Genomic DNA, 20755 nt, shown 5'->3' with positions numbered 1-20755 from the left:
GCCCATTCCAACTCTCTCTGTAAAAAATTTATTCCTAATATCCAACTTAAACCTCCCCTGGCCGAGCTTAAGACCATGCCCTCTTGTCCTACTGCTGATTGTCTGGGAAAAGAGACCAACCTCCACCTGGCTACAATCTCCTCTCAGGGAGTTGGAGAGAGTGATGAGGTCTCCCCTGAGCCTCCTCTTCTCCAGGCTAAACAACCCCACCTCCCTCAGCCTCTCCTCATAGGACTTGTGTTCAAGTCCCTTCACCAGCCTGATTGCTCTTCTCTGGACCCGCTCCAGCACCTCAATGTCCTTCCTGAACTGAGGGGCCCAGAACTGGACACAGCACTCCAGGGGTGGCCTCACCAGCAATAAGTACAGGGGCAGAATCACTGCCCTGCTCCTGCTGGCCACACTGTTCTTGATCCAGCCCAGGATGCCATTGGCCTTCTTGGCCACCTGGGCACACTGCTGGCTCATGTTCAGCCTCCTGTCAATCCAAACTCCCAGGTCCCTTTCTGCCTGGCTGCTCTCCAGCCACTCTGTGCCCAGCCTGTAGCGCTGCAGGGGGTTGTTGTGGCCAAAGTGCAGGACCCGCCACTTGGCCTTGTTGAACCTCATCCTGTTGGAATCAGCCCAACTCTCCAGATTGTCCAGGTCTCTCTGCAGAGCCCTCCTGCCTTCCAGCAGATCAACAGGCTCCCCATTACCTGCAATTTTGCTAGTGGTACATTCGATCCCCTCATCCACATCATCAGTAAAGATATTAAATAGAACTAGGCCAAACACTGATCCCTGGGGGACACCATTAGTGACCATCTGCCAACTGGATGCAGCCCCGTTCACCAGCACTCTCTGGGCCCGGCCGTCCAGCCAGTTCCTAAACCAGCACAGAGTGCCCCTGTCTAAGTCATGCTTTTCCAGGAGAATTCTCTGGGAGATGGTGTCAAAGGCTTTGCTGAAGTCCGGACAGACACATCCACAGCCTTCCCCTCATCCACCAGGTGGGTCATCTGGTCACAAAAGGAGATCAGATTGGTCAGACAGGACCTGCCCTTCCTAAACCCGTGCTGGCTGGGTCTGATCCCTTGTCCATCCGGCAGGTGCTGCATCCGGTAGGTGCAAGGGATTGCACTCAGGATGATCTGCTCCATAACCTTGCCAGGCACTGAGGTCAGGTTGACAGGCCATCTGTTTCTCTTTTATTAATACACACACCTAGAGGAAAACAAGCTTCTTCTGGGAAATGGGCATACAAATTAAATGTTAAATTCATTGTATTTTAGCAAGAACTATGGCATTCAACATCTTCCATGGAGCAAATTGTTTAATTGTTGAAAATCTATTGTGGATTGTTTCAGTGATTTTGGCTCAGCAGCAATTTTTTTATTTTAAAATTTCCAAACTTAAAATTTATTGTACTCTATCTCTGTGGTAGTAATATAAATGCATTTAAATGACTAGTGGAGTGTCACTTTTTCATGTTGGCCTGTTTTGCACTAGTAAACTAAGTTACGTCTGCAGTTGTGTCATCCTTCCGTATGGATCAAATTTTCCTCATCTGAATGTACCACATTTCACAAAGTTTTAAGAAGACAAAACTTTGAGTTTGGTATTTTTTTTTGCTTTTAAAGAGCAAACTCCTCCCCTGAAATTGTTGAGTTATTTGGTTTATGTTCCTCTATTTCCACTCTGACAGCTTTAAACTTATGCTCACAAAACACAAGAAAGGAAACTTTCCAAGGCTGAAACAGTCTCTTTCATGACTCACCTCTTTTGATTGCAAAGCACTCTCTACAGTAGAATTCTGACAGTATATCCTACGTGTTAAGCAGTGAGGCTGAAGAGCAGAAATATTATTAAGCCTGTGACACTTTCTCAGGTGAAAATTTCATCAGTGTTTGGTATTCTTTTTTAATTTAAAACATATCAAGCTTAATGAACACTCATTGACTTAGCTGCGAAACCTGCTGAAGCAGCAGATAGGCTTTCTCTACCTGCCTGAGTCTGGTCAGTCTGAAATGAGGGAGAGGCTGATGTTCTGAAAACTATGTCTCCTTGGTTGAATTAGGAGCCGTGCTGGACCCGGGAATCTTCCAGTTTAATGGTTTCATTCTGATTGAGATTAAAAGTAATTAAAAAAAAATAACCTAATAATAAAGTTCTCAGACCACTCGAAATATTTATTTGACTTCAGAATAATACTGAAATCTGTTACTTCAAGGTTAGCCATATATACTTAATTGATCCAACGTATGTCCCTTGCTATTATTTTAAAAATATTGATGCAATTTCCTACCTTAAAAAGAGGCATTAATAAAATTCAGGAATACTGGGTCATCTTTTTTATTTAGCCATAGAACGTATCTAAAATTACAAACTTGCACAAGTTCAAAAAGACTTAATGAGTTTTTTCTGTGCAGTTATAAACACACTTAGCAGTGGTGATTTGCAATTTGTTGCTCAGTTGTGATTTTATGCAGATGATTAGATAAGGCAGATGATTAGATAAATGCATCTCTCAGGGGACCTGATCAGAACCCAGTGAAGTCAAAGAACAGTAATTTACTACTTTCAAAAGGCTTTGGTTACAAAGTTTGGTTAGGTTTAAAGTTTGAGTGCTTCAAATATTAGAAAAGCACATCACACTACTGTCCATGGAAAGGGACTACAAAACTAACTGATTAACTTACACAAATATATATATATATAGGAGTAAATTCAACTAACATCTAACCAGTTGACACTTCTTTAAAATATATTTGATTCTTTGTATGTATGCAGTAGCTTCCATATCTGAAGTTTTTATAGTATTTTACATGCATTAACAAATTCAGCCTCAGATTTCTGAGCAATAAATGTACAGGAGTAAAAGTGCACTCACTGCATATAAGAGGAAAAGAAGGAGAGGACAAAGCAAAATTTATATATAATAAGGCAATGTTACTTAACAATGAGACTCTTCATTTTTAGCCTATAATCCCCTACCACAACTGCTTGAATACCTCTGATATTTGCAGTTGCTCTTCCTCCAGGGAAACTTATTAAACTACAGTAGAAAGAATTAAAGCCTGACTTCGATTTAACCTTGGGCAAGAACAGTGCACCACTGTCAGTGGAGCTCTGATAATACTTTTGCACTCCCTCATCTTTACATAACTCCTTCTTTCTGAGCAGCCTGATCTAGACAGTGGCATCCCTACCCATGGTAAGGGGTTGGAACTAGATGATCTTTAAGGTCCCTTCCAGCGCAACCCTTTCTATGATTCTGTGATTCTTCAGCCCCATTACTCACTGAAAAAGCAGGATAGTGCCCCAGTCCAGATAGCTACCAGATATGAAAAAATGCTGATGGAGAGTCAGGGTTCACAAATACGTTTTCTCATTGTGTTTATTTTGTCTTTGGTAGTATAGCTTCCTCCACTTTGCGCCCTCATTCAAACCACCACAGAAACCACTGCCTCTCAGAATCAGGCAACATTTTGTGTAGGGACTGTAACTGATTTGTTTCTGTTTCATGTTACCAACCTTTAAATCAGCTACAAAGTGCCACATACCGATTATCTAAGTATCTGCAAATTTCTGTAGTAAATCACTGTAAAATAGGCATTCACATTCTCAAATTAGAAATGACCACTCTAAAGGCACGGAAGAAAAAAGTTTGAAAGAGACAGATCTAAAAATATTTCAGCTGCAAAATAATCTTGGATCTCATGTTGAAACACTTGCATTAATTAAGAATTTTGTAGTGACAGTAATTTTAAGAGTGTCATTTAGAAACATGACATTTAGGATGCCTCCATACTAAAAATTCAGAAGCTTAAATTGGAAGAAGCCTTCTGTAATTCTTCTCAACAGAGAATCTTGTGAAAATGAAAGTAACATCCCATATCCCCTCCCAAAAATTAGAAAGCCAGGCAGTATCACCTAATATTCTCCTTTAATAGATTTTTTTAAACAATTCAGTCTCTCAATTATCAGTATAGTCTTTAAAATTTCTGCTCATGAGAAAAATTCTATTTTACCTACTTTTCAGAGAAGAAGACAATGGGGCAGACATCATTTGTAGCTATTGATAGACCTCAGACACAGGGTTTGGTGAGGAGACTGGCTGTGACCACCAAATGAGGTGGGACAAGTAGTTTTTAGGGGATTATTACCTCTGCCAAAAAAAAAAAAAAAAAAAAAAAAAACCACCAAAAAAACCCAAACCCCAAACAAAATCAAAACAAGGCTAGGACCATCAATTTGGATTGATATACATACTACTACTAACAATTTTATTCTGAAAATCAGAGGTAAAATTGGTTTTGTGTGTGTAACTGTACAAAGATACAGGACATTCAGATAAGCAGCTTCAAACTAGAACTTTGGGTACCATTTCTTGAGAAAAGGCATTGAAGGCAAGAATGGGCACTATGTTTAAACTGAAAAAAAAAATAGTCTTCAAATTCACAAAGGGAAAAATCAGAGATATAAAAAATTGTAAAAATCTATAGATAGATATGAAATAAGTTGATGTATTCCTACATCATAAGTGAAAACAAATATGCATGACTTAATATTTACACTCATCCTAGGTATCTACATGTAGATATAGAAGATTATGACCAAGTAGTAGTATAAATATATCAATATTAGCTATTATTCCCTTATTTATGGCTGACCTTTGTCTACAAAGCCTATGTTTCCTTGAATATAAAAATAAGTACTGAGATTTCAACCCTTTAAAAGCAGTGAAAGTACCTTTTTATTACATTCCATGCATATCACGTTGCAGTAAACAATTTGCTTCAAATGGTAGTAAACCTAATTTATATATTTAAGAAATATATTAATAAGTTGTTGGGAAAATAACATCTGAAACTGACAAATCAGTGTTCACATTAAACCAAGATGATAATTTTATTTATTTGTACTTACATTTGCTTAAAAAGGATTAAAATACATTTCAGACACTTTTTAGAAAAGCAAAGGAAAAAGAAAGACCAAGTTCACAAGAGAGAAACATGGTAAGCAATTAGGGTCATGTCACATGCATTCACTTTTTAGAAAACAGCTTAATATCTAAAGTTCTCCTCAATGCCTATGAACACCCACTGGACTTTTCTCATCTGTTTGTGGGCAGCTGAGCCCAAGATCTCCCACACCTCAGGGAATTCACTATCACCAAGCCATACTGTGCCTCCTGAAGGAGGTATGCTGCTGACATATTCTCTCTCCTAAACAAATATAAGCTACAGTAGGAACTAAAACCTTCTTCCCAAGTAAGGCAATCACTGTACTGGAGAGGTGTTGTCAGTTTTTTGCTCCATCAAAGCAAAACAACTCTGAGAAGTGACATTGCTATTGGAAGTGTCCATACCAGAAGTGCTGTGCAACATGAAAATACAGGTCCAAATCTTCTCTAGTAGAGGACAAAAATTACTGTACACTTTGAATATCCATGGTGAACAGTTTTAATTCCTGAGCAAATGGAGGTAGAAGACATTCAGGTACACACTCAAAGCCACATACTGAATATGGCTTTAGTATGATTATGGATTTTTTATTTTATGAATTTCATTAATTGAATTAATCATATTCATTTATCTAAAATATCAATTAATTTAAAATAAAATGTGCACAATACATAAAAATGAAAGAAGTGATCTTCAACAAGCTTGCTCATATCTTTCCCCATGTGTATTTATTATGAACATCTTTTACAGGGGGATGTACCCCATTTTTCTAATTACTCAGCCTGTATTCATAAATCTCTGATAGCCATTTGCCTTCCACAGTATTTAAATGGATGCAATGTTAATTTTAACATTTCTTTAAAACTTCCCAATTTGCATACTGCACATTCCAGTGTTACCATTCTTTTGACAGCATAGTTCTCTGCCTGCTTTTCCAAAACAAATCAGCTAATTATTCAGCTAGACAGAGCAGGGATCAGATAGACCTAATATTCACTTGTTTAAAACAAAAATGAAAACCCAGAAAAGCAAGCAAAGTAAACAAGAAAGAGCATACATTATGCTCAGAGATGTTCTAGTTGCTGGCCTAGGTAACTGTGATCTTGCTGGTTCTCTCATTGTCTTTTCATGCTGCTTACCCTCTAATGCTCCAGAAAGTTCCATGCAAGCTGGCCTGAGGAAAGCCTCCATTCTGCTGCTATAAGCAGCTCAAAAAAGGTGAAGGTTTGGAACACAACCCAAGTTTCCGGGGATATAAAATCTGTCTCTGACATTTATGAACATTGGTCAGTGTAATGGAATGCAATGGCTGAATGGCCTTTTTTGCCAATATAAGGAAACAAAGAGGGTTTTTTTTTTTAAATTAAATGGCTTCAGTTATCCTTAAAAAAAGCAAACAGAAAAATTCTTATTTCAAAAAAATGGTCTATATGAACTTAATTAATAAATTGTTTCTTGATCCACAAATCAGGAGTTAACCTGCAATATCAAGCACTCCAGGATATTGCCTTTATATGCAATGACACCTTTTCTACTTCCCGTGCACCTTTGCCAGCACTACACCAGGTAATTTCCATTGCTTTGTTGCAATTAAAAAATGAGGGATTATTACATTTTGTCATGCAACAACTAAATAGATGTTCAAAATCCACTTCTAAAACCACTATATATTAAATTTACAAACCATGTGTACAAAGTATTTATTGAATTACAGCAGATTATTTGCTTGAAACACATTTGTTAAATGTTTTAATTTAGTCATATGAAATGGTTATTGAGCCAGTGGAAGATATCTGACATCAAGACTTAGATCAATTTAAAATTCTATTCCATCTTCATGGAGACAGAATCATCTAAAGCTGTTATACAAAATACATATACAAAGATAAAAGTTTTTTCCTCCACAGTGTCTTTATTCATTTTTGTAAGAGAGAAAGTCACTTTAAGCTTCAGAATAACATGTCAGTTTTCAGCCTGAAAAATAAAAGATTGATAAAGATATCAGATTTATTCAAACTTAACCACAGGCTTTGTTATATGCTTCACCTATAAATATTTATCAAAAAAAATATAAAAGGGAATTCTTTAATAATCTTATTCTCCACTTTATATTTTGGTAGAGTGTTTTGTTTTTCACAGATGACTTTGAAGTCTTTTCAGGCAAAAATCCTTTCTCCAGTCTTTGGATGTTCAAACAAAGACATTCCATATTCCTTACCAATGGGCTGGTCTTGACATCAGCTACCTACCACAGGTTAAGGGTTACAGGGGAAAGTGTTTGCATGCAAGTAAAGTTGCCTATAATTGTAGTCACTGATAAGTGGCTCTAAAATAAGCACGCAAAGAAACTCTGGTCAAGGACCCATGACCCGACCTATAAACGACTGCAAAAATATCGAGAAAGCTCTTTACTCCCATACTGATAGATGGCTGCTGTTTTGATACAGCAAAACAAAAAAGAGCTGCACTTTCCATGGTGAATAAAACACCAGATGTCCATCTTTATCTTCCATCCATATTCACTCAAAATGTAGTTGACTAAATATAATAAATAGGTTTCTGGTTTTCAGCAAATGAAAACATTTTACTTTGGAGATCTCATAAGAGGTTTTAGCGACAAGCCAATATTGCTCAGAAAGACAAAATCTAATTTAGCCAAATATTTATGTTTCATTCTTTGGAGGACAGTGAGTTATGAACTAATCAAACGTGTTTAAACTAAAGATGTGCAATAATTAGAACTGCCAAAGAGATGTTAATAATTCATTAGTGGAGAACAGCAAGAAATTGAGGGTGAAAAATTATTAACAGAACTTTTTCTCACAATCTTAGGAAATATATTGATCTCTAAAGTGCAAATCAAAATATATAGTACAACAAAAATGGAAGCTGAGGCATATTTAAATTACTCTGACTAGTTCTGAAAATGCACAGCACCCATGGGTGACATTTTTTAAAAATCTGTTTTACCATTTAGGGCTCCGTATGGCTGGAATTCTGAAAGATATTCAGGCACGGAGTCCAGATGCCTACAAGTATCTAGGTCCTGAAATCCAAAGATAGATGGGCTTCTGACTCCCATCTCAGATCTTCATCTACCATCGTATAGATTTGCGCACTCTGTGCACATCACTGGATAAACCTGAGATTTTCAAAGCCATTCCAGAAATGAAAAAGTTTGTACTGGAAACATGAAACCAAGTTAAATATCATATTCCTTTTGCTCATTTTGCCAGTGGCATAATACCAGTGTGCACATTCAATGTTAAGATGATCTGTTATTCAGCAACACTCCACAGAATTACAAGTCAGTAGCCCCAGCAGGAACATCTGCCACCATTTTATGCAGAGTCGTGGTACTCACACTCCTGGGCTATAAAGCTAGCTCTCCTTCCCTGAAGTAAGTCTGAACTCTGTCATGACGTGAGGAACAAGTGTGGGAGTGGAAGTTCACTGCAGCTCTCCCATCCTTTCCACAGAAAGATAAATTTGGTCTAGCCTGTGGAGAATGTAAAAGTTGGCTGCAGCTTAGAAATGACAGAAACAACCATATTGAGCAATGCTTGTACAGTCCTGCAGAATGAGGAGGGTGGTGGTGGAAATTGCTGAATACCATTGATAGGTTGTATAATTCCGAAGGAGTATTCCTCACACCTGTCTTAATGAGAATCATCTCTTCACAAAAGAAAATTAGCGTGCAAGTGAAAAACAGAGCACAGCACACATGCAGATTTGGAAAAATCTTACTTTAGGAAATTAAAAGAGAGAACAGTGTAAAGTAAAGCAAGGAATTTAAAACTCATGGGTAGTACCTTTAAATAGCAATGTAAAAACAAAGATTTAATTGGATTCAGTCATAATTTGTCAAATGTAGTTCACATTTGGCTAAATAATATGCATACAAAATAATAAAAATATTATATCCTGAATTTAATTATTTTTAACACCAAAACCCTTGAAAGTGTTTTTAGACTACTTCTTCCATTTCAGAGAGATCAGCCATCACAATGAATTCACTACTTCAATAAATAAACAATAAAAACATGTACAAATCCTACTCAAGTTTTCAACACCCAGCAGTGTATCACTGTATTTAATATTCTGTTCCAAATTTCAGAAACACATTTAAGTTAGGAAAAATAAGTATTTCAGATATTTATGGACAGAGTGCATGCAATTAGAAGTCTGTTTTGGTCATGTGGGCACCTCATGGTTAGGTTACTCATCTCTCACTTTTCCCACACAAGTGATATCTACGCTTAATAAGCCATCGGATTTCAGACATTTTCGATTTTGACCCTTTTTAAATGCTGATAGATTGCCTACCATCTGGTAGTGCTTACTCTTGATGTCATACTCTCTTTGCATTACTAAAGTGTGCTTCTTATAATTATATCTTTAATGTGATAGATGTCTGCAACTAGAATTCCCATGCTAGCAATATGCAGGCTGAGGGGACAATTTTGGCAAAGTACCTTGTTACTAGGTGTACAGTATGTTCAATTGCATCACGTTGCAATTCTCAACACAAAGCTGCTAACCTGTCCAAGTCAAAGGAAATAGAAAATAATCATGCAATTTTATTTTTTAATTACTACAAGGCATTTATTTACAAACTCCAAGACACTACCAAGAACACCTAGATTAACTTCTCCTGCTAGTTTGAACAAACAGCTCAGTATCTCCTAGCTAACAGACAGGGCAAGAATGGAAAAGTACATGGCAGAAAAAGAAATTTAAAAAAAAAATTCAATGCATCATTTCCATTTATTTAAAAGAATGCATTATACCTTCAGGAAGAGAGGTAGGAGGACAAAGGAAAAACAGAATGAGGAAAAGGAGAAAATGTTTTCAAAAAAATACTCTCTCAGGGACTACATCCCCATGCTCAAACTAACTTTCAATTGCTCATTGACTATAGCAGAATTCCACTACCTGAAAGTCACACCATAATAAATGCTATAAATAAAAGCTAGAAAAAGAAGGATTCAGTACTTAGGCAGTCACACCGATAACAGTTTCCATGAATGCTGGACACACAGCCCTCAAAACAGCTCCTCAGTGTGCTTGGTAAGCTGAGTACATGTGAAAGGTACCCAACTACCAAAAAAAGCTTGAGGTATATGCTTGATTTATTTTACTACCTGTGTTTTGATTCCAGATTTGTGTCTAACAGACTAATCACTACTTGGAACAGGAAATCTCTGTGTTACTACTGGGCTTGTCTGGCACCAAAGACAAGGTGAACCAGAGTGACAGGCAAGCCTGGCTGTTATCTTCACTGAAAAATCAAGTGCAAACAAGCCCATATGCAGCGATCCCAAGGAACCTGTAGCCCAGGATGTGTGTGGGGAACACAGAAGCTTGCAAGTATCTACTGCCAGGCAGTAAGATGTTGTAGGGGATAGCAGTACTTACTACTTGTGCCATAATAATTTCTCTACCAGACAGAAATAATAAATCCTCCTGGAACAAACAGCTAGACAGAAGTGATTCAAGAGCCTGACCAAAAATCTCTCACTAACTATGTGAAAACTTGATTGCATCCCCATGGGTTTACAGTCATGCTTTTATTCCATCTCCTAGGTAGAGCTGGATAGATCTTACTCTATGTATTTTAAAAAAGCTCTGCATATTTTCCATAACTTTTGCCTAGAAAAAGATGGAATAATCATTTATTATTAGGACATCATGATATATTACCCTAAATTTACTGCAATCCACATATTTGCATAAAGTCATATCATTTCTGAAGCACACAGCCTATTGCTGCAGTCATGTCATAAAGAGAGGTGCTTCTTAGAGGATTTGGTAAATTAATGTAAGATACAACAAAACCAGCTAAGAAAGCAACAATATTTCCACACTGTAGTCTGATATGAGAGGAAAAAAACCTGCAGTCAACCAGAGTAAGATAAGTATAGAATTGGAATAGTTGAAATTGTAAGGGTACATTTTATTTCTGTGGGGCTCTTTATATACTGGAATTTTAGTGCAAGTGTAAGATTTAGTGACTTTCAGACTGAAAATTGTATTAAAAAGAGTGATACCACCTAAAAAAACCTCTCCAGTCACAACAAGTTTTATATATATAGGCTATTTTAAAACACATAATTTAAATATCCAACCAACAACCACCACCAAAAAAAACCCTAGCTTTGACGGTGAGCATAAAGAAACCTTTTTCAATTGAAAACAAAATATTTAATAAGAATTTTAAATATATATGACATTTTTAGAGAAAGAAATTTAATTGTAGCAGCACACTAGATTCCAACTATGTGTCAAATTATTTATTAAATATAATGCCTCATTAGATAATATAGATACATAGACAACAGAGAAGTTAATAAAATAAGATCCAAATCCTATTCTTAGTTATATAATGCAACTTTAGTTGATGGAAGTTCAGTGGCAAAAATAAAAACAGTTTTGAGGTCTTTGTTGTGGGGTTCTGGGGGTTTTTTTAAGTTTACTCCAGACTTATTCCAGCTGCACTGTACTACAAAGCAATAAGATTATTGAAAAATACTATGCAGCTTGCCTGAATCTGACTATCATCAGATTAAAAGATATTAGTAGAGATTTTATAGAAGCTAAATGACAGTGTCCTTGAGGTAGCACTGACATTGACTCCAGCTGATACAGTTTTCGGTCATTAACATACCTTACTATGTGTCTAGAATGAGCTCTCCAATAATTAGAGCTGAATACACTATGACTTTTAAAATTAAATCATGCCTCTGGGAAAGAATCAGGGAATAGACAGCTAAAGGACTTTCAAGCAATTAACGAGAACTGTACTGTCAGGTTAAAAATTAAACATTGCAAAGTAGGTTAAAAGTTTCCTCTCTCAAAAAAAAAATGTATATTGACATAGAAAACAGTTCTCAGGCATACTGTTGAGTGAAAGCAGAGGTGGGAACAGATTACCTCTTATTTACAACCAAACGACGTAAATTTCTCTACAAATTTTCATATTCTATCCTTTTCTCTAAAAATAGTATTTTGCCTTCTTATACCTTCAATCTGAACCTCTCAGAAAAAGATGACAAATTTTAATTAAATATTATAATGTCACTGATCTTAGATAGGTAGGTAGAAATGCAGAGCTAAAGACCCATACATTTTAAGTGACCTCTGAATGTATACATTTCTATTTCTGTTACTCCAGACTGAACAATCAGACACTGAGCCACTCAAACTTTAACCTGACTACATAACAAAACAAAACAAACAAACAAAAAAATCTTAAGGAACCTATCGAACACTATGCATCTTTCATTTATCTGTGTAGTCACCAAACCCCCAAACCAAATCCTAAACACATACCTTTATTTATTCTTTCATGCTTTTACGCATCATTCCAATTCACAGTTCCCTTCATATACCCAAGTCCAAGAAAGTCAAGATGAAGAAAAACTCATTTATAAGAACTGTTTATTTTGATGAGCTAAAAAAGTCCCAGAACACTGTCAAAAATATGTACCTGTGCTAAAATAATCAACTGGAATAAGGGAATCGGTACTTTTTGCCCACAGGCCCAAGCATAATGATGATCTTACAGGAACTATTTTTTTATTTTTATACATATATACATATAGATATATATATATTTCTCACTGCGGACAAGAAAAAAAAATCAGAAAACTGAAGAGGAAGTCTCATGATACTGACCCAGGTTAAAGATGCTAATATAACTACCCCAGAACACCATCTTTTAGATTACCCACAGGAATTCTGTAACATTTTGGATTTATTTTATTTTGTGGTTGCTTTTTAAACATATCTCAAAATCATGATGAACATATTTGCCTTCATTTAGACTGTGAAAAGGTGAACTTTGTAAAATTAGGCATCTTGCAGAAAAAACATGTACTTGTATACTTATTTATAGGGGTTGCCGGTGATCTTCAAAATGCCCCAAGTTAAATTAAAAGTAGCTCAGTGAACTGAGGAATTATCTGAATTACACTCATTCAGCTCTTTCTCTGCTTTAAACATGACCAAAGCGTGAAAGAAGAGGCACTGAATAGACTGATATTCTAGGAGTAGAATCAACATAATGAAAATTGGCAAATGTTTAACACATAAGTGAGCTCAAACTAGGCATTAGTATCCTACATTATCTAGAGACAGAAGGATGTCTTATCAATAAAATTAATCACTTCCCTTGAACAAACAAAGGCGTAATCAGTCCCACATGCCCTAGAGGCAAGTGGCTGCTGCACCAACCTTAGGTGGACTCCACTGGCTTTCTTTAGTGGCTCTTGAAGAAAATTCCAAAGGGGAAAAGAATACATGGCCTTCATGAGTCGAAAAGCACAAAATACATCTCTGCATCCGCATTTTATCTCACACATGCTTACAACTGTTGCAAAAGGAAATGCCAGTGGCTAGTTTTAGTCAACTAGATTCATAACAAATGAATCAGTGATAACCAAAGATATTATTCAATATGAAAAATAATGGAAAGTGGAGATGAAAAACAACCTAATGAATTTCTGGCCTATATTCCATATCAAAGCATTTCCAATAGAATATTCCCTTCCTTGTTTTTGGTCCTGCTTTCTAAATATCTGACTTAGGTGTTTGTTGCTGCAGTTTCCCTCCATTACTTTTATGCAATTTCCTTCCTCTTTATAGCATGCATTTATGCATTTGAGGATCATTAAAGTATTTCTCTTCAGCCTGCCTTTATCGGTGTTGCATTTCACCTGGGTAACTATAATTAAGCTTAATATATAACTTAATGTCTGAAATAATTTTCAGGGATTATAAATGCATTATTTAGATTAATGCCACAATTTCGTCATTTTATGTTTTGGGCATTTATCTATGTAAAGTGCAAAAATTGTTGGAATGCAGCAAATAAAAAGCCTAGCACCATTAATAATCCTTTTAGTACTAAACAGTTCTTCACATGTATCCACATGCAATGAGGGAACATTCAAGTAATAGTAGTTTAAGTGTACAAAGTTTTCTTTACTAGAACTAGAAAATACAGTCACCATAACAGCATTTGAAAATGAGACATGAAAGGGCCCTAGCCAAAACTGTGCTATTTTATAATTGTTTGTGCAAGGAATGTACAGTATACAGTATAATTAAAAATCCATGATTATCAGTTTATTAGCAAATAATTCAAAAATCTCAATACTGCAGTAGAATCTCAGGACAAATCCTGAGTAGTAAGAATTAAATGACTACCTTAGGAATACAAAATTATAGACATTTCATACTCCTACACTACCAGTGACATAATGTATCCATTAAAACTCACACTAATTTGTATCTGATCTATTTAATATAAACTAACATGATTTATATACTTCATTTTGCATGCATATATCTCTATCAATTTGTCTTCATCGCGTACAGTATTACGTTCCAACTCTACTGCTCTATGTAAACCTAAGCATGTAACAGCTCACAAAGAGATAAATCTCATTAGCTTCAAAGGAGACATTAGAGACGTGACAAAAGAAAAGGACAAAGTGCTTACCGTAAGCCTCTTAAAATGCAAACGCTAGGTATAACATGCAGAGTGAAGACTGGGCCTGAAGAAGAGCAGGTATTAAACCAATGCTCAAATTTTAGAAATATGATTGTGAGCTGCACAGTCTACCAAGCTAGGGTGATTACTAGTGGTCAAAGAAAGGTCCAAAAGATAGGTAAAAATTAAAAAGAAAATTGATTCATAAAGCAAATGTAAGTTCAAATGTTTAAAAAACCCCCAAAACTATAACTAAAAAAAAAAAAACCAAACAAACAAATACCAAACAAAACAAAAAAAAAATACCATCATGAGGCACACTAATACATGGTAATTGTGACTTACAATTTGGCATACACTTACTTGAAAATTTAAGCTGCACATGTGCGTGACAACATGGATGGTTTGCATAAAACTGCACAATATAACAGAACGTTTTTTAATAGCAACAGATGCAAAAATAGTCTTTGGTAACTAGCTAGATATACACATGCAAATATATTTGTGTTTTTCACCCTGATTAAAACCCGTCAAAACCTGGCATTAAATTACTCACAAGGTATAACCAACAGAGCTTTCTATGACTTATAAAGATTTATATATTATAAACCTCAAGCATTTACTTCATCCCTCAAATTAGTATACAAAAAGATTTTGAAACTGGAATGGCACACAAGCTAAAAAAAAATCTGGCATACCTTTACTATTCGCTGTGCTCTGAAATTTTCTGTTCAAGTTTTGGAATTAATTTTTTTTTTTTTAATGCTATCATTAAAATAAGCCTTTGAGTTTCTTGGACATATATGAAGTTACCCAGAAATAAAAAGCCGACAGTTTTATCTTAATTGTTGCAAATCAGTTCATACTTTGTATTCATCTATACCTGAAAAAGATCTTTAGCACTGTCTGCACTACTACTGTGACAAATAACACCACAGCACAGTCTTGCTTTACTTCATCTTGAAGCCAACTATAATTTTTGTTCCCAATTCCAGACAAAGGCTGTTATCAAACATCAAGCTGAGTACTGTAACCATCAGAGTGAGAAGGCTACATTTAGGCATACACATATTATTTCCACTCAGTCTGTCTCATACACTGCTATTTCTGGTGAAAAGATGCCACTCCAGTAGTAATTCTGCTTTCTTTATAGATTGCTGTCTACAGATGCTGTCACCGACATGGTAATAAACTCAAGATTTCCATGACAGTGGGAATTTCTCCATGTACACACAGGCTAGACACTATAGGGCTGGACAAACAGCCCAGGCACATGCAAGCAAGCCCTCTGAGCATTAAAGAAACTCCTGACATGCCAAAGGACACTGAGTAATTAATCATTGTCACGTACATGTCCATTAACACCAAAAGCCCATGTTTACCACAACTCTGCTATGAAACAAGTGAAATGTGTGTGGCAGCAGCAGAACCATGTGCAGTTGCTCCCATCTCCTGCTGGCTTTGTGCTACTTTCATCTGGTGCCTACAAGGCCACAGGGCTGGACCAGTGATCCCTCCTGCAGGCTCATTCTTCCACACAGGAGAACAGATGGACGGAGGCACTCATCATCTTACAGAACACACTCAGAACTTCAGTAAACTCTGACTGATAAATTCATTTTTGTGAGTCATGCAATTACACAGAATTGTTGTCCAAGTTCAAAGACACAGCAATCACAGCTGCAAGGAGATAAATGGAGGCCTTGTACTAGTCTTGATGTGCATTAGGTGCTTGGTTTACATAACAGCTTCCAAATTACACATTAACCTCAGAAGCCTAGAAAAAGACAACCAGGAACAAAATGGTCCCCTTGTGGAAAAATTATGTAATACTTATCGAATTTAATACTCCAAGGGTGTATCTGCCTGATGAAGAGACAATTTTTCCCTGAATCATAGACGGGATGGAGAACCATAAAACTAAAGACTAAGTCCTACAAGGATGCAGGTAACCAATTCACAGAGCACTAAATTTAGAGACAGAGCTTCCACACTTTGTTCATACCAAAAAAAGGGAGAGGATAGTACAGGGATGCTGCCCACTCCTCCAAACGTCACAACAAAATACTGCTTGGTGTAGGCAAATATACTATTTTTATAAAAAACACGAGAATGAGGTAAAGAGATATAGCCAAATGCATCCAACTCTCCCAGGAAATGCACACAAGCATCCAGAACCAGGAGGAAAAAATACCCAAAACAAGTCCACAGGAGCCTGTACCACAATTTTCTCACATTTTACATGGTTAACCCAATATTCTCCTAGGTGTGCCTATACTTAAAGTTTCCTGGGATATCTATTCTCATATGTGCCACAAACACCCTAATAATAGCTGCATTTACAAACACACTCTAAGTCTTCTAACTTGGATACCATAAAATATTCAGCTTTTTACCTTTTCCTTGTTATTTTGGTAGAAAATTCAGTTTTTTCCCCTGATGGTATCAACATCGAAACAGTGACACTGGAATACCCCTGTTTCTTTGGATCTTTTAGGGCTAAAACATCTTTGTATGCTTTAAGACATACTAGCATTACATTGTTACAAAGTAACATGCAAAAAAGTAAATGAAGACCACTCCATCATACATACACATTTATTCTGGTACAGAGATGCTGCTAGGAGACAATTACTAGTATTGTTGTAAATCCCAAATAAGAAGGTGAATATACTATATAGTGCAACTCTTCACACATTTCACACTGCCACCCAAAAAGAGTTGTATCATTATACAGTAGCAAGTATTTCAGGAGAAGAAAAACAAAAACATCTCATATTTCTCACCAAGATTGTCCTACTAGATAAAAAATTGAGCAGGCCACACCACACAAACACGAATGAAAGACTATGAATTTTATTTAAAAACCACACAGTTCCATTCTCAAAGAAATAAAAACATCATAAAATCACCAGAAAATGGAATTAATTCAAGACTATTCAGACAACAGGTCTGAAATGGATGCAGTGTTGTTTACTCCTATTGAAAAAATAGGGAAACATATGCTACAATCTCTAAATCTTCCCACTGGAAGAATTAGGACAGAATTAGAAGATATTTCTGTAACAAAACACTTATTTCACACAACAGCTTAAAAAGTTACATGCTGCAAAATATGACGAATTAGTTCCTATTGCACAAAACATTGTTTGGGTATGCAACTCACTCAGAAACAGAGTTTACAACAAAACAAGGGAAATTACTCCCAAGAATGATCTCATTCATTTTAATGGAATCCTCATGTGAATAAAGTTACTCATGTACACACACGGGTAAGTAAGAGGCTATCAGACCCTCCTAATCCCCTGTGCATGCTACCACAGCAGATGTGACCTGCTACATCCCTCTCTGGCTGGTAGAAAGGGAGTGGGTGGGTGGTTGGCTCTCTCCCCCCTTAATGCACCTGCTAGTGTAGCTGAGCTGGCATGAAAAGGGGGAAAAGGTACTTCAGGAAAAGAATGAGTGCAGCTTATTGCCTTCTGGGAACTAGGAAGACAAGCAGGGATCTGAAACATGATTCCAAGTCATAACTGAGTGCTGCCATGCTCCTTCACTCCTGTAGTTGTACTGCTCTCGGGCTCGACTGCAAGGTGCTAGCACGGCTTACTGCGTAACACCTCACTCCAAATAGTCCCAGAGAAACTTGGACTTTGAAAGTATCTCCTTCTGTTTCCACGCTCTATTTAATCCAGTTTTTCTTAGAATATCTGCGTAACTATTGAACATTCTGGATTTTCCTTTATTAAACATGGTCTCCAGTGCAATTCACTTATGGTATAGACGTAGGCTGTTCAATGCAAGCTGTTGATTAAATACGCTTAATGACAACGATAGTTCCTCAGCAAATATCGTAGTGAGTGTTACATTTACAAAGGCATACAGCCAGCTGGCATAAAGAATGCAATTAAACAACCCCACACTTAAAAATGTAATTCTAAAAGGAATATAACTTTTTGGGAATTTATCTGCCCTGTTTTCTGCACAACTATCCCCATCCTGCATCCATGCAGCTTACTATAAAAGCAACGCTAATTTGGCATCACGTTTACCTGCCTCCCTACAAAAACATAGTTTCCCGCACATCACCTGGATGAACTTAATTTACTCAGATTGTTTAACTCTGATCAAGATGCGCTTACCTCACGCAACCCCTGGAACAAGTGTTTACACCTGGTGCTCAGGGAAGGGCAGCCTTGTGCAGACACCTAGGGATTTTATTGATGCTGATGCAGCTATGTAACCCCCCGCGAGCTCTCACCCTCTGGGGCAGAGCCATGCCCGACGGACTGCGGCCCTGCGGGGCGGACAGACCGGGACGGCAGGACGAAGGGCCATAAAGCTCTCCATCCTGCCTCAGCGGCTGCGGGCGGTGGCCCAGAGGGCGCGGGGCCTGCGGGGCAGTCCCGGGTGCAGCACTCTGGAGAGCGCCGGGGTTGGCCGAGACCGCGGCAGTCCCAGCACGGCTCCCATGCCCTGCCCCACCGCCCGCTCAGGCACCCGCCGAAGTTCGCGCCGGCCGAGGTGCGAGGCGGCGGGGCCACCCCGCTCCCTCCCGCCGTGAGCCCCGCGCTCACCTGAAGTCGCTGTAGGGGTGGATGATCCAGAACCCCGCAGTTTTAACCCTTTCCTGCTCCTTCTCGACAGCCTTCTGGCTCCCGAACATGCGGAGGGAGAATTTGTTGACCCCCGGCTGCAGCATGGAGGTGAACTGCCGCTGCATGAAGCCGTACTGCCGCCGGGGTCCCTCGGCATCCTCGAAACCCACCACGGGCTCCTCGCCCCCGCCGCCGTCCACTTTGAAGCACACCGAGTTGCCATGCTCCTTCACGCCGCCGCTGCCGGGGCTGCTCTGGGCTTTCTCCGCCGGAGCCGCCGGCTTGGCTGGGAAGGAGTTAGCGCTGCCATCGTCCCGGCTGCCGGCGGAGGAGCTGCGCTTCCCAGCCTCCATGCTGCGGGGCGAGCGCGCCCCAGCCGCGGGAAAGCGCGAGGAAGCCTCGCCGCCGCCGGTGCCCTTCAGCGGCGCGGCTGGGCTCGGCCGCCCTGGGCTGGGCTGGGGTGGACTGGGCTGGGCTGGGCAGGGCTGGGCTGGGCTGAGGCGGGCTGGGCTGGGCTGGGGCGGGCTGGGCTGGGCTGAGCTCGCACCGCCTGGCAGCAGCAGCGCCGCCGGCCCGAGCCGCGCTCCGCGCAGGGCGGGCACCGCCGCCCCGTGCCCGCCCCCTGCCGGCGGCCGCGCCGCCCGCCCGCCTGACATTGAGAGCCCCCGAGTCCTTGAGGGGCCGCGGCAACCGCGGCTGTGAGGGAGAGAGGGCAGGGGAGGAGCCGGCAGCCTGTACGGAGGGGAGAGGCGGAGGGGGGAATCTCTACTGGCCCTGACTGTGCCTTGCACAGAAAAGCGGGAGCGCGCGTGGGTGGATGTTTCACCTTAGGCGAAGCAAGGGGCGAGGCGTGGGGTGGGAGCCTGCACAGACCCAGCGGGAAACAGCGGCTGGAAGTGATGCGAGGAGGAGGTTCCACGGGCTCTCCTGTCCCTCGGTAAGCCTCTGTTGCTCCTAAGGGAGCAGGCAAACAGGGAGAGGACAAGAGGCAGGGGTCTGCCTGGCCCCTAGGTCGAGTGGTGGCACTGGAGGTCACAGAGGCTTTTTTGTGTTCATCTGCTAACAGTGCTGCGTGTGCCCAACGCAAGGGAGCATCGCTAGAATGTAAGTGAGGAGGGAAGGCCAGATGTTGAGTGGCATTCGTTTTCACAAACAAAACACATTACTCCGGTTAGACACTCCTGCCAAGCGGCTTTTCCTTGTCCCCGAGCCTTAACGCTGACTGAAAACACGGGGCCGAGCGCATGAGCGCAGGGACACGCAACATGTGAGATGCTGCGAGCACGGCGGGAGCATACAGGGATGCAATTCCCACCGGGAGGGCTGTGCTGCCACAGGCACCTGCCTGTCTTCCTGAAAGGCGTGAAATGGCAGCTGTACCCGACTGCTAAGACAATCTTTTCACGTATGCCAAGAGGTGAACTTAATTTGTGTGTCAACAAGAAACTGGAATCCACTCTCAGTTCACCCCATCTGATATTTAAGTACGTAAGTTACAGTTTAGAAGCCTCTAAGAGACAGAGGAAAGCTGTTGGTCAGAAAGGAAACAGGAGGTACTTGTACCTCCCAATACTCTGCATACACTCTAAGGAAATAGAATATGCGTTGTCTTTGGTATCACTGCACATATTGTCCTAACAACTGGGGATTGTATTCGGGGAGTGTGGGGTGAGGTAGGAGCTGAGAGAGCATTTCTGCCAGTGGTAAGCAGCTGT

At 39.4% G+C, this 20755-nt stretch overlaps 1 protein-coding gene across 1 annotated transcript in view; it reads right to left on the bottom strand.

Moving 5' to 3' along the window:
- Window positions 1-19464, bottom strand: part of HCN1 (hyperpolarization activated cyclic nucleotide gated potassium channel 1) — a 197192-nt gene extending 177728 nt beyond the window's left edge. Inside the window, exon 1 of the mRNA XM_027880861.1 lies at window positions 19020-19464. Coding sequence (XP_027736662.1) covers window positions 19020-19393 — 374 coding nt within the window. The 5' untranslated portion in view covers window positions 19394-19464. The remainder of the gene's footprint in view (window positions 1-19019) is intronic.
- Window positions 19465-20755: the final 1291 nt, after the last annotated feature.

Source organism: Empidonax traillii, unplaced genomic scaffold (assembly GCF_003031625.1).
Source record: "Empidonax traillii isolate 1590-97213 ecotype Southwest subspecies unplaced genomic scaffold, ASM303162v1 scaffold77:size1270838, whole genome shotgun sequence".
Taxonomy (NCBI): Eukaryota; Metazoa; Chordata; class Aves; order Passeriformes; family Tyrannidae; genus Empidonax; species Empidonax traillii.
Note: the sequence above shows the minus strand (reverse complement) of the source record. Positions and strands in the feature narration are given on the sequence as shown.